This window comes from Molothrus ater, chromosome 39 (assembly GCF_012460135.2).
Source record: "Molothrus ater isolate BHLD 08-10-18 breed brown headed cowbird chromosome 39, BPBGC_Mater_1.1, whole genome shotgun sequence".
NCBI classification, from domain to species: Eukaryota; Metazoa; Chordata; class Aves; order Passeriformes; family Icteridae; genus Molothrus; species Molothrus ater.
This window is the reverse complement of record NC_071666.1, coordinates 100,001-112,765: the sequence shown is the minus strand read 5'-3', so window position 1 is coordinate 112,765 and position 12,765 is coordinate 100,001. Positions and strand designations below refer to the sequence as shown.

The following is a 12,765-nucleotide window of genomic DNA, read 5'->3' as shown; positions in this document are numbered from 1 at the left end:
TACCCAGGCCCTCAGAAAGGGTTTCCAAGGTGTTATTAGAGAAAAAAAATATTTATGACCATGTCTTCTATTCATCGTTCAGGGTTCACCTGCCCCCTCTGGAGACTTGTCCTGGCTGGGGCAATCTCCAGCTTTATTATTTTATTTTATTTTATTTTATTTTATTTTATTTTATTTTATTTTATTTCCAATATTAACCTCCTCGTTCTCTTGCCACAGCTTGATTTGATTGCCCTGCACTGCATAGTGGTGCTTGTGGCTACATAATAATAATAATAATAATAATAATAATAATAATAATAATAATAATAATAATAATAATAATAATAATAATTTTTTTTCCCCCCGAGCAAAGTGGTTTTGTTTTTTTTTAATTTCTGCCCTGACTTGCAGCTCTTGCCGCCAGAGGGCCTCGGCCACTGTGCGCAGCCCTTTTCTGCCTTTTCCCACAGCTCCTTCCTCTTTTTCCTTTTCTTTTTTTTTTTTTATTCTTTCTTTCCTTCTTTTTGTTTTTACGTTAACAAAGAGACACACGTGTCCATGAGGTGTGGGGTTCCCAGTTTATTCCTGCCCTGTGCCACCACCTCCTGCTCACCCTGAGCATCTTCATCCCCTCCATCCCCTTCTCCCACCTGCTGGCAGCACAACACCCCTGGATTTTCGTACCAGAACCAGCCCTGATTCCCCCACCCTTCCCTGATGGAGCCAAGTGCTGTTTCCTTTGGGAATCGGCTCCTTCTCCCCCAGGTTGTCCCTTTTTTGAGGTCTCAACTGTAGCAGTGCAAATATTCACCTATCGCTGTGGGGAGACACCAGGGCAGATAAATCCCACCCTGTGCCATGACAGAGCAGTGTCACCCACCCCAGAGCCCTTCAAGTGTCACTTGGTGTCCAAGACAAGTTTTCCCTCAGTTGTTGTCGGAACTCAATACATCCCTCTGGGTGTCCAGAGCAGCCAGGACCCCTGCCAGGGGGCTCAGAGACCCTGGCACATAGCCCAGAACACCTGTGGGTTTGATTATGACCCATGGAGCAAATTACCAGCTTTGCATGAAGGCCTGAAAGCCACAGAAGTGTAAGTAATGTAATAATAAAATTATCACTAGGTGAAAAAGTAGATTTTGGGGTTTTTAGAATAGGGGTTTTGGGGACAAGATGGAGGGACTTGGGTGTGTCCAGCCTTTCTTCTTCTTCTCTACCTCCATCTTCTGCTGTGATGTTGGCACTTACAGATGGGTTTAGAGTAGAAACTCACTGTCTAACATAGGAGATAAGTATTGGAAAGTAATTGTAAACATGTTATGCGTAGTTTGTGGTATAAAGAGATAACACCGCCCCGAGGGCAGTCAGAGTGCCTCTGACTATCCTGCTGAGCGGACCTCAGCTGGGCAGGAGAAAAATTTTATAGATAAGATACAATAAACAACTCTGAGACTGAGAAGTGAAGAACTCCGATTCATTCTTTGAACGTGTGGGCCGAAACAGACACTTTTCATGTGTCTCGGAGCTGCAATAAACTGCAACCTCCCAAGAAGTTGTCTCTCCACATCCATCACACCGAGGAGCCTCTTAATCCTTAGGGCTCCTCGCTGCTGCGAGCTCCATGCGTGTCCCCAGTGAGCCGTGTCCTGGCGAGGGCCCCGCAGCCTTGGGGAGGTGGCTGCGGCGGTGCTTGCTGAGATGTGACCCCTGGCTGAACGCCTCGCCACACTCGGGACACTTGAACGGCTTCTCCCCGGTGTGCACGCGGCGGTGCCGCTCCAGGTGCGACGCCCAGGCAAATCCCTTCCCGCAATCATCACAGGTGTAGCTCTTGTGCTCAGCGTGGCCGCGCTGGTGCACCAGGAACAGCGGCGCTTCCCCGAAGCGCTTCCCGCAGTCGCCACACTTGTAGGGCCGCTCCGGCGAGTGCGTCTTGCGGTGCTGCAGCAGATGCGCCTTCTGCGTGAAGCGCTCGCCGCAGCTGGCGCAGGGGAAGGGCCGCTCGCCCGTGTGCACGCGCCGGTGCCGCTCCAGGTGCGACGCCCACACGAAGCCCTTCCCGCAGTCGCCGCAGCGGTGCGAGTGCTCCCGGCCGTGGCACCGCTGGTGCCGCGCCAGCGCCGGCCCCGCCCGGAACAGCTTCCCGCAGTCGCCGCAGCGCAGCGGCCTCCTGCCCAGGTGCGTGCGGCGGTGCCGCGCCAGGTCCGAGCTCTGGCTGAAGGTCTTCCCGCAGGCCGGGCAGCGGTGTGGCCGCTCGCCGGCGTGGCTGCGGCGGTGCTTGGCCAGGTGCGAGCCCTGGCTGAAAGCCTCGCCGCACTCGGCACACCCAAAAGGCTTCTCACCGGTGTGCACGCGGCGGTGCCGCTCCAGGTGTGAGGCCCACACGAAGCCCTTCCCGCAGTCGCCGCACTTGTGGGGTTTGTCGGCGGCGTGGCCGCGGCCGTGGGCCGCCAGCTCGGCGGCGGCAGCGAAGCGCTTCCCACAGTCGCCGCATTTGTGCGGGCGGTCGCCGGCGGCGTGGGTGCGGCGGTGCTGCCGCAGGTGCGAGCTCTGGCTGTAGGTCTCGCCGCACTCGGGGCAGCTGAAGGGCCGCTCACCTGTGTGCACCCGCTGATGCCGCTCCAGGTGCGAGGCCCACGGGAAGCTCTTCCCGCAGTCGGCGCAGCTGAACGGCCGTTCCCGGGCCGGTCCTTGTCCGCGTGGGGGTTTGGCACAGCCGAGTTTGGGGAGCGTGGCGGGTTTGGGGGGCACGGCTTTGTCTGGGCGCTTCGCTTTGCGCCGGTGGGAGCCCAGGGGCTTCTCCCGCTCCAGGCTGAGGGATGAGTGCCCAGCACTGCTCTCCAGTGCTCCTTTCTCCGCTGCTTTTTCACTCACCAGCCCCTGAGCTGCTGGGAAAAGGGAGAAACAGGATTTAAAATAAAGGAAATACAACAGGATTGTCCTTAAAAATTTCGCTTTTTCACTCATCAGCCCCTGAGCTGCTGGGAAAAGGGAGAAGAAAACGGGGAGGGCGTGGCCCTGATTGAGCAGGGGTAGGATTAAAAACAATAGAGCAACAACAAGATTCCCCCTAAAAATCTTGTTCTCCCAAGGAGGAGGAAGAAAGATCCAACACAGAGCTGATCCCAGTTTGAACTGGAAATGTGGAGATGCCAAGGGGCACTCCAGTCCCAGAATTTTCAATTTAAATTAGGAGAGATCAATAACGTTTTCCTGAAGAAAAATAATTAAGGAAAGAGCTGGGGCTTGGGGAAATCCCCCTGGAAACTTGCCCAGATCCTTCAGCCCCTCTTCCCAAACTGCTTTGCTTGAAGCAAAGGAAGGACAAGGGGATGTACAACAAGGAAAGAGACTTTTGGGGCGTCCTTACCTAGGGACATGAGGGTCTCGTAGCTCTCGTGCATCACGTCGAGGTACAGAGACTTCTGCCGCGGATCCAGCAGCACCCACGGCTCCATGGCAGAGGGAACAACGCACGTTCCTCCCTCGGGGCTCCCCAAAATCCCCTGTAGGGAGGAGAAACCCCTTGAAATCGAGGAATTCCCACACACACAGTGCTTCCCGCTCGAGATTTCACCCTTTTCCTGCGGTCACCTCGGGGAATGCCGGGTTTTCACAGCCCCTCCATCCAGGACTAATCCCGAGCAGGAGAGTCCCTGCTTCGCCCCCGCCGTTCTGGCAGATCCCATCCAGCAGCATCCTCCTCTTCCTCCCGGTTCTCCGTTCCCCGGGAATCAGCGGCGGGGCGCCGAGGGCTGCATCCGGGAGCATCCCCATCCCTGCGGAGCCCAGAGCTCCCTCTCCATCCTGCCTGTCCCTTGTCCCCTCCCCAGAGGAACCGGGAACAGCCCCCGCTGCCGTCTCCATCCCCGCTGGGAGCCGACCCGCATCCCCGTCCCTCCTTCTCCCCGCTACCTGCCTTCGTCCCCGGCTTCCGCGGGGCTTTTCCTCGTGAAAAGCGTCCTCCGTTCCCAGGGAGGGAGGGGGCGATGCCCAGAGCCCCCCGTGCACCCCAGAAGCCTCCCCCAGCAGGACACAATGGAGGCGATGCCGAGCGCGGCTCCGGAAGCCCGAGCGGGTATCCGGGAGGGAGAGACGAGAGGCTGAGCCGCAGCTCCGCTTAGCCAGAGCCCTCTAGAGGTAATGCGATCCCAAACCCATCCCCAAACCTCTACGAACCCTTTGGAAGCGCGGGAACGGGCGGGAGCGGTGCCCCCTGCCCCTCCTGCTCCTGCCCTTTCACCCGCGTTAGTGCCCAGAGAGTTTGGGGAAGATCCGCCGGGAAAACTGGGATGGCAGAAGCAGGGATGGATCGTTCGTTGGGAAGCGTTTTGCTGGGATCCCCCCCCTGCCCAGATGAGAGAGGGGACACTGCTGGTTCCCCTCTCTCAGCAGGCAGGAAGAAATTCGTGTTTTCCACACGGAAAAATAGCCCTGATGGTGTTTTCCTGGTAAAAATAAGTGGTTTTTCTCCCCTCAAAACTCCAGGTGAGCTGGTTATCACAACCCCACGAATAAAAACTCCTCCCTGGGAGGAGGAGTTCATTTCTTGCATTCATTTCTTGCATTATGCCCCCAATCCCAAAAGTGTTGCGTGCAACAGGTGTATCCAGGGAATCCTCTGGCCAAGCAGGAAATGATGGACAAGAAAATGCTTTGAAAGCACATCTTTCCTCACCAGGACCTGCCCAGGGCTCTCCAACCTGTGCCTGCCGGCCCGGAGACTCATTAGGGCTAATTACTTCATTAATAAATCCACACGGGGTTTTCCCTCCTGGTGCTTTACATAATCTCAGTCCCTTTTCATCTCCACAGGGAAACGCTCCCAGGTGAGCGCACTCTACCATTCCAGGCGCCTTCCAACACGCTCATGATGCCCCACACAACGTGTGGAATGAAACCTCACTTTTTTTTTTCTTTTTCTTTTTTTTTTTTTTTCATAACCTTAAAACCAGAAAAGAGCAACTTGGAAAGAAATCTCCATCCCTTCTCCCACCCTCTGATTCCCTGCCTCGTGATGCAACCGGTGCCAGGCTGAAACTCACCTTCCCGTAACCTTCAGGGAATCAGCAGATGCCAGCAGGAAGATGGGAGGGACAACTTTTGCAACTGGTGGATTGTTGATGCCCAGAAAATGACGATGTCCCCATCACTGAGGTTGATCCCAAAGCAGCTTGCTGGGGCACGCATTAATCCAGGTTTTATCAGGGCAATCTGAAATCAGCTGCCTTCAATCCAAACTCTCTGATCTTCCTGGAAATCTGGGCCAGTTTCACCATGTAATTCCCAAATCTCTCAGGATTTGTTTTTTCAGATGTGGTTTTGGAAGTTCGATGTTGGCACCACACAGGGGAGCAACCAGCAAATCAGAAATCATAAAACATAAAGCCAGACCCAAACCAAGAGGGTTTTTCCCCCAAAAAATGATACTTTTACTTTTTTCCAATCCAGCTGGTGGATTTTCTTAAATGGTGACGTGCTCCAAGACAAAAAAAAATTCAAGAAATTAAAGAAAAACCTTCAGTCCTTCAGTTTTTCTAGAAGCAAACTTTCCAAAGGTTTTTGTCACCCAATTTTAACCAAGACAGCTCAGGAAGGAGTCAAGAAACCATCAATGACCCCAAAAACATCCTGTGACTCACAGGACTGCATCGTTCCATGGTGAACCTCCCCACCCTGGGGGATGTACCACCTGAATCTGAGCACACATAATCTCGAACACATATAATCTCGTAATATAATGACTTGGGACACCAAGTAAAAATTAAAATAAATTAATAAAACTGCAAACATCACTTCAACAGCCCTGAAACTACTGCTTAACCAGACTGTGGCCACCACCCTGCCTCAAAGGGGCCAGGCTATGCTCTCACTCTGGTTTTAAGGCAATTTTCTGTATACGTTGCATTTATTGTGATTTTTCTATTAAATTGTAACTATGACTTAAAATCTCTCACAAGGGATTTGTGTGGGGTTGATTTCCCCCGCTGGTTTGCCTTCAAACCAGCACAACCAAGACCATGGTGTTGGGAATCCTGCAGGAACCACAAAAATACCCCCACAAACCACCAAAAAGCAAAATTCTGGGCAAAGCCCACATGGTGGCATTGGGAATCCTGCAGGAACCACAAAAATACCCACATGCCACAAAAAAACAAAATTCTGGGCAAAACCCTGCAAAATGCTCCCTAAATTTTGTTTGACTGAATGTTCCTTCATCCTGAGGTGTTTTATGATCATATTTAGTGAAATCCCACAGTTTTGTGGTGATTGAACAGGATAAAATATGGTGAGAGCTCCAAGCAGGAGCTCTCGGTCCAAGAACGAAGAGATGGTTCTTTAGATGAGTTTATGGTGCTTTGGCACCATATTCTGGAAAAATACTGGTCTCATTTCTAGGAAAAATATCCAGTTTTTGCACTTCAGTGAAGTTCTGGGTGATCTTTAAGGTCTCCTTCCCACTCAAACAATTCATCACCTCCTCTGTTATAATGAAGGCAAGATCAAGCCAAAACTGCCAACACCTAAGAGCCTCCAGCAGATGAATTTTCCCCAGAAATGTTCGTTTTCACCCCTGAAATCATATTTTTAAGGTCTCCCCGGGTTCAGAAAGATGCCCCTGATGGCTGAACAGATTTCAGCAGTCTTTGTGCAATACCAGGAAAAAAAACCCCAAACCCGATTGTTCCTTCTGGGAAATTGCTGCCTCTGGAGGAGCAGGGTGCGGTCACAGTGTCTGGGTAAACATGGTACACCCCAAAACATGCACTGGACAGCTGACTTTGCTCCAGTGACTAAAGGGGGACAAAAAAAAAAAAAAAAAAAAATTTCCAGCAGAGGAAACTGAGTCTGCTCAATTTCTGGTTCCCCTTCTGATGACAAATCGCACTTCACTCCCTTCCGGGTTGCACTGATTGGCAGAGGGATTTTTGGAAGCTTCAGGTTGCTTTTTTTTTTTTTTTTCCCCTGTTAAGCTGGGGTATAAAATGAATTGCAATCTCAGCAGAGGATTCATCTTCCTCCTGGAGAGATGACTGGGACTGGTGAGTGATTCCTCCTCTCAAATCCTGAGATCTCAGTGGGCTTTTTCCTGGATTTCTTTCATCCTTGCTGTCTGGGTTTGGTGTTTTGGTTCCATCTCTTTGCCACCTCTCCCCTTTTCCAGCTGGACTGCTCCATGGTCACCTGGAGCTCCAGGCACCTTCCCCAAAAAAACACCTGATGGAAGGTGGAGATTCTCCACATCTTCCCAAAAAAACACCTGATGGAAGGTGGAGATTCTCCACATCTTCCCAAAAAAACACCTGACGGAAGGGGGAGATTCTCCACATCTTCCCAAAAAAACCACCTGATGGAGGTGACACTTCCAAGAGCCTGTCCCAGGATATTTGCTCTGATCTCCAAACAGGATCTCCCAACTGGTCCATAGGTTTTTTCCAGGTCAAGCCAACCTTATCCCACTGTTAACAGGATTTCTGCAGCAGATTCTTCCTGAGTATTTTTCACACTCGTGGTTGGTGTCTTGATCAGCTCAAGGGGCTGTTGAAACACCTGCCTCAGGTGTTGGATGATGAAGGTTCCAAGGTGTGCTCCCGGCAGATCCACCCCAGATCTGCTCCGGAAAAAATAAAAACCACAATTCCCAGGGATTTTCCAGCAGTAAAAAAAATACCCAGAGTAGAGTTTCCAAAGCTTTTTTTTTGTTTTTCCCTGGAAGAAAATTGGCAGCAGTCAGGGGAAGGAAAAGAAAATGAAAGTTGTTCTTTAGTTATTTTGAAAAACAGAAACCAAAACTAGGAAAATCCCAAGGTGGGGGGGGGGAGAGGGGGGAACAGGGGATAGGATGGGACAGAGTGTGGTTCTCAACCCAAATTTTCTTCCACTGTGAAAATGTTAAATAACGTTGTGTCTGTTCTGGTGGAAATGGTCACTCTGGGTCTGTTTGCTGCTCCCTGTGGGCATCTCAAAGACACAATATTTGTAAAGGAGAGGATTTTAAATTGGGAGGGATTTTTAAAAGGAGGGGATTTAAAAGGAGGGAATTTTAGAGGAGAGGATTTTAAAGGAGAGTAAAATTCTCTTCTCTAAAATTAAGTAGAAATTTTTTAATCTGGGAATTTTAAAGAAGATGAATCCCATCTCTCTTCATCCCTCCAATTCATCCACCTTTCTGTGAAATTTTATCTCCAGCTCTCCTGCCTGTGCAAGTCCCCATCAGATCCATCTGCCCAATCCTGTCTTTTCCCTCCACCCTTCACATAAAAATATAAAAACTCCCTTTCCCAGGTATGGGAAAGGTCACTGGGAACAATTATTTGAACATGAGTGACACTAATTACTGTCTTGAAAGCTTTGGGGCTTATTCTAAGAAGGTCAAAGTCATTCTGGGAACTCACCACAACAGCTGTACGAGCAGAACATGAATATGGAGAACTAAAAAATCATCTATGGGCTGATTTCTCTTAGAAAATGGGAATCACCCTCACTGACACCTCCCGGCGCCTTCCATGGTGGACTTGCTGGGGCCAGGGGTTTCACAACCACCCCAGTTCCTCTTTTTAGGTCTTGGATGCCGACACAGTTTGTGCCAACACCACATTGCTGCCTTCCCTCCTCTTCTTCCCTCCCCAGCCCTCTTCCAGATCCTTCTGCTGGCGGGTCTGCTGAGCGCCCAGCGGTTCCCATCCTTTCCTGAGTATTGTCTCCACGACCAGGACTACGAGGAGCTGCTGCAGATCGTGCGGGATGGGCTGGAGCCCGCGGCCCGCCCGGCGCACGTGGTTGTGGTGGGCGCAGGGATCGGGGGGCTGACGGCGGCCAAGCTGCTCCGCGACGCCGGGCACAAGGTGGGGATCCCACACGGGTCTCCCAGGCTCGTTTCCCTCCTCTAAAAGTCTTCCAGGGAAAAGGAAATGCAGTGGTTCAACCCCTGAAGGAAGGGAAGGAGATTTGTCTCCGGTAATTTCCCCTGATGTTGGTTCCTGAGAATCAAATGAGTCCTTTGCGTTCTGTCTTTGGGGCAGCGGAAATTCCAGGGGTTTCCAAACCATCCCAAGGCACCCTCGAGTCTCAAAGAGGGTTTGCAAGGCACGTGGGGACAGATTGGTGCTGCTTTCAGAGCCCCAAAACCCTGAAACACCACGAGAACCTTCTCACCGGAGCTGGTGTCCAAATGCAACCAAGGAATTGGGAAATGCGAAACTGCCCCAGAGGCAGAGGTGTCTTGGCCAGCAGAGGAGGGCTTGGATCTACAGGTGCTTCATTCACCACCTGAAGGAGATCTGTCCCACCCTCTGGACCTGGTTTTGAGGGAGTTTCACTTCAAACAAGCCATTTCCCAAACACCTCCAGCCTCCATCGAATTTTTTCTAGGTCACCATTCTGGAAAGGAGCAGCTGGGTCGGGGGGCGGATCCGGACGTACCGGCCCGAGGGACAGGATTGGTACGTGGAGCTGGGAGCCATGCGCCTGCCAGGCAAGCACAGGTGAGGGCATGTCCAGCCCCGTGGCCAGGTGAGGGACCAGCCCAGTCTGGGGGGAAAATCATCCCCAGTGCTTCCCTGGGGTTCAGGATTTGTGCCAAGGGGACAAAATGCTCTGGTGGCAGAGCTGGGGGGTTGGTGGTTAGGTTTTGGCGCCATCACTCTGCCCTTTTTTCCAGGCTGGTCCGCGAATTCATCCACCAGTTCAACCTGAAGCTGAACCCTTTCATCCAGAGCGACAACAACACCTGGTACTTCCTGAAGGGCGCTCGGGTCAGGGCTGAGGAGGTCAACAGGAACCCCGATGTCCTGAATTACACAGTGAAGCCGTCGGAGAGGGGCAAGAGCCCCGTCCAGCTCTACCGGGAGGTCCTGAGCAAGGTAAAGGTTTTCCCATAGTGTCCCCTCACCTGAATGATGAGATGAGTTGGAGGAAACTTGGCCATAAATTGGGGAAGAACAGGGTCCTTTTGGGGGTCAAAAGCAGAGAGGCTCAGAAACAAGGACAGAAGGTTGCAAAACCCCTCTTTGTCCATAAGAAATCCCTTGGAAGGAGTCCACCAGGAATTGGACAAGCAGAAAATGCCACGCCGAGGCACAGCTGCTTGAAACTTGATGTCCAGAAGCTGCAGGGGTTACCAAACCCTGAAATCCTGAGAGAATTTTGGGCAGCACTTTTGGAAATTGATTTTTTTCTAGTGAATGCATCAATGTTTCTTCTCCAGGCTTTTAAGAAGTTCCAGACCACTGATTGCAGGAAATATCTGGCTCAACACGACTCCTTCTCTACCAAGGTAATGGGCTTGAGGGTAAATTTAATACCAGCTCTTGATAATTAACCTGCTCTCCCTGCTTTGAGAAGGGTCTGTCTGTGTCACTCTAATCCCATCCTCTGTCACCTTTTGGATGCTTTTCCCTAATAAATGATCCCTTCTACTTAAAAAAGGCTGAGAAAGGGGCCAGCACAGCGCCAGTGGAGCCCTAGCTGATGTAACAACCTCAGGCTGTGTCTCTCTCTCCTCCTGGGATCTCCAGGAATATTTGATCAAGGTCGGGGGGCTGAGCCGAGGAGCTGTTGAGATGATCGGTGACTTGCTGAACGAGGACTCGGGGTTTTACCTGTCCTTCCTCGCCTCCCTGTGGGACTTTGACATCTTCTCTGAAGAGAGGTGAGTGCTGTCCCTGCAGCCCAACCCCATCCCCACAACAGAAAATGCCAGAGTGATCCCAAACTGGAGCCACTCGCAGCTTAATCTGACCCCCAAGCTCCGCTGTTGTCTCTAGAGGAGCTCAGGTTCTTATTTTTACACTCCCTAAACCCCTCATCCTTCCCACACCTCCCGCTTCTCCTCCCCTTCCAGTTTTGATGAAATCACCGGAGGGTTTGACCAGCTGCCCAAAGCCTTCCACAAGGCGCTGCCCAACGTCGTCCAGTTCAACTGCACCGTGGAGAAGATCATGAGGAAGGGCAACAAAGTCCGAGTGTTCTACCGTGCTCCGGACACGCTGTCCCCCACCATCATCACTGCAGATTACGTCCTTGTCACTTCCAGTGCCAAAGCCACCAGGCACATCCAGTTCCTGCCGCCGCTGTCCCCCGCCAAGGCCCACGCCCTGCGCTCCATCAACTATGCCAGCAGCACCAAAATCATCCTGGCCTGCTCTGAGAGGTTCTGGGAGAAGGACGGGATCCGCGGGGGCTGCTCGGTCACCGACCGCCCCTCCCGCTTCATCTACTACCCCAGCCACAACTTCTCCAGCGGCGTGGGCGTCATCCTGGCCTCCTACACCTGGAACAACGACGCCGAGTTCTTCCTGCCCCTCACCGATGAGAAGTGCCTGGACGTGGTGCTGCAAGACCTGGCGGACATCCACCAGGTGAGCAAGGAGTACCTGCAGTACACCTGCGACCAGCACGTGATCCAGAAGTGGCAGCTGGACCAGCACGCCCTGGGCGCTTTTGCTGCCTTCACGCCGTACCAGTTCGTGGATTACTCGCAGGCCCTGTTCACCCACGAGGGCCGGGTGCACTTCGCCGGGGAGCACGCAGCGCAGCCGCACGCCTGGATCGACACGGCCATGAAATCGGCCGTCAGGGCCGCCAGCAACATCCACCACGACAGCAGCGAGGTTGGGCTGGACACAGCTGTGAAATCGGCCATCAGGGCCACCAGCAACGTCCACCACAACAGCGGCGAGGTTGGGCTGGACACGGCCGTGAAATCAGCCGTCAGGGCCGCCAGCAACGTCCACCACGACAGCGGTGAGGCCGGGATGGACACGGCTGTGAAATCGGCCGTCAGGGCCGCCAGCAACATCCACCATGACAGCGTCGAGGCCACGGCGGTGGGCAGCGAGGGGCTGGGGAGAATCCCACGGAGGGAAGAGCTCTGAGGCGTCCTTTGGCGGTGTGAATCTGGTCCTTTTGATTTATTAAAAATATGGATATTGGTCTAGTACTGATATCTAAGCGTGACAGACAAAAACTCTCTAACAGTTTAAAGTTAGAAAGTTTATTATCCCATAGGCAGTGTGCGGGATAACTCCCAAATTCACACCACGATTTACAGGTGATTACAGAGCCCTTTTATCTATATAATTATTGAATAAACAAAACACAAATACATATTCATAACTTTGGTACGTCCCATTTCCAATATGGATATTGATCTAGTACTGATATCCAACAGTGACGGACAAAAAACTCTCTGACAGTTTAAAGTTAGACAGTGAATGTTTATTTCAGGATAGTTCTCAAATACACACCGCAATTTACAGGTGATTACAGACTGCTTTTATCTACACGAATATCGAATACCCAAAATAAAAATGCATATTCATAACTTTGGTACATCCCATTCCCAATACGGATATTGATCTAAGTAATTAACTGTTAAGTAATTAACCATTCCCCACAGCACCATCCCAGTCTCTTCTGCCTAAATTTTGGCCAACGCCAAGTTGATTCAAGTATATAAAATAAATTGTCCTGAATTTTCAAACCAAATCCAAGGTCTGGCTGGAGTTTCTCCTCTCACCAGTAATTGTCCTAAATTCCATGGCCTTGGAAACTCCGTCTGTGCTGCAGGTGGGATTTTTTTGGGCCTCGAGCTCAGAACGGAGCCAAACTCCAAGTGCAGCACCCACTGCAATGGGAAAATCAGAGCTCAAAAAGTGAAACGTGGTAAAAAGAGGAAACAGCAAGATTTTGGCTGCCTGGTTTGTGAATTCCCTGGAATTCGGGAATTTCAGGGAGGCTGCTCCAAGGTGGAAGGAGCCAGCTCGCAGGATGGGGTTGAAA

General features: G+C 51.6%; 2 protein-coding genes across 4 annotated transcripts; one reads left to right on the top strand and one right to left on the bottom strand.

Moving 5' to 3' along the window:
• Positions 1 to 1,439: 1,439 nt before the first annotated feature.
• LOC118700847 (zinc finger protein CKR1-like) lies at positions 1,440 to 4,058 on the bottom strand. Of its 3 annotated transcripts, none has more exons than XM_036405424.1 (3): positions 3,902 to 4,058; positions 3,353 to 3,488; positions 1,440 to 2,870 (listed from the first exon to the last, which is right to left on the bottom strand). In XM_036405424.1, exons 2-3 carry the CDS (start codon positions 3,438 to 3,440, stop codon positions 1,570 to 1,572), a joined length of 1,389 nt encoding a protein of 462 aa, XP_036261317.1. In that variant the 5' UTR covers positions 3,441 to 3,488; positions 3,902 to 4,058; the 3' UTR covers positions 1,440 to 1,569. The 3 variants fall into 3 exon arrangements, with proteins under 3 accessions (XP_036261317.1, XP_036261315.1, XP_036261316.1); XM_036405422.2 differs by lacking the exon at positions 3,902 to 4,058 and adding an exon at positions 3,577 to 3,711; XM_036405423.1 differs by lacking the exon at positions 3,902 to 4,058 and adding an exon at positions 3,577 to 3,711 and having other exon boundaries at positions 1,440 to 2,867.
• A 2,892-nt stretch (positions 4,059 to 6,950) lies between these two features.
• On the top strand, positions 6,951 to 11,858 carry IL4I1 (interleukin 4 induced 1). The gene is made up of 7 exons (XM_036405417.2): positions 6,951 to 7,025; positions 8,614 to 8,828; positions 9,355 to 9,467; positions 9,644 to 9,845; positions 10,190 to 10,258; positions 10,500 to 10,633; positions 10,826 to 11,858. Exons 1-7 carry the CDS (start codon positions 7,013 to 7,015, stop codon positions 11,856 to 11,858), a joined length of 1,779 nt encoding a protein of 592 aa, XP_036261310.1. The 5' UTR covers positions 6,951 to 7,012.
• The last annotated feature ends 907 nt before the right edge of the window (positions 11,859 to 12,765 follow it).

Bases quoted from the DNA above. Each gene is read 5' to 3' on its own strand.
- IL4I1 (XM_036405417.2), top strand. The intron at 9,468-9,643 runs GTGAGGGCATGT...CCTTTTTTCCAG, and splicing joins CGCCTGCCAGGCAAGCACAG to GCTGGTCCGCGAATTCATCC. The intron at 9,846-10,189 runs GTAAAGGTTTTC...TTTCTTCTCCAG, and splicing joins ACCGGGAGGTCCTGAGCAAG to GCTTTTAAGAAGTTCCAGAC.
- LOC118700847 (XM_036405422.2), bottom strand. From the start codon at position 3,681: ATGCTGCTGGATGGGATCTGCCAGAACGGCGGGGGCGAAGCAGGGACT. The intron at 3,489-3,576 runs GTGACCGCAGGA...TCCTCCCTACAG, and splicing joins AAAACCCGGCATTCCCCGAG to GGGATTTTGGGGAGCCCCGA. The intron at 2,871-3,352 runs GTAAGGACGCCC...CCCTTTTCCCAG, and splicing joins CGAGACCCTCATGTCCCTAG to CAGCTCAGGGGCTGGTGAGT.